Here is a 503-nt window from a genome sequence, read left to right on the forward strand (position 1 = left end):
ATATGTAAACAAAACATTAGTAATAAAACAATCATTACATTGACTGTTTTCCTGATGTTCCCTTTACTGCTTTGTTGACATACAAAAACTTCCATTATATTAATATTTCACTGAATGATTAAGTTATTTTTTCACAAATATGTCAGATCAATTCTTCATTTATAAAAAATCTAAATAGGTGAATGAAGCTTTTCAAAGCAGTAAGATCTGCATACAGTAATCTTTCCAACTTTAACTTCCCAATCCTAACTACAGATGTCAATACTAATCACACACTAACATGCAACTCACCTACAGGCTGGAGGAACTTTACCAAGGAACACTGCATATGTGAATGGATTCCGAGGCTTTCTAGTCTTGAGACCCTTTCCCCCCTGGTTCTCATTGTCCAGGTCAGCTGAACCAAGGCGGTCCTGCTCATTCGTCGCTTCCACTGTTCTCTTCACTATTCGGTTCTTCTTGCTGACATTGATTGTAACCTTTGGGTGGGGATCAGGAGTGGT

The 503-nt window shown here is 37.6% G+C and overlaps 1 protein-coding gene across 3 annotated transcripts in view; it reads right to left on the reverse strand.

Annotated features, from left to right (window-relative positions):
- The window catches only part of LOC119588580 (methenyltetrahydrofolate synthase domain-containing protein-like), a gene marked incomplete in the record, with an annotated part of 56,358 nt that overhangs the window by 20,463 nt on the left and 35,392 nt on the right, over positions 1-503 (reverse strand). For all 3 annotated transcript variants that reach the window (XM_037937222.1, XM_037937220.1, XM_037937221.1), the window contains 1 exon segment: positions 292-479. In XM_037937222.1, coding sequence (XP_037793150.1) covers positions 292-479 — 188 coding nt within the window.

Source organism: Penaeus monodon, chromosome 24 (genome assembly GCF_015228065.2).
Source record: "Penaeus monodon isolate SGIC_2016 chromosome 24, NSTDA_Pmon_1, whole genome shotgun sequence".
Classification (NCBI taxonomy): domain Eukaryota; kingdom Metazoa; phylum Arthropoda; class Malacostraca; order Decapoda; family Penaeidae; genus Penaeus; species Penaeus monodon.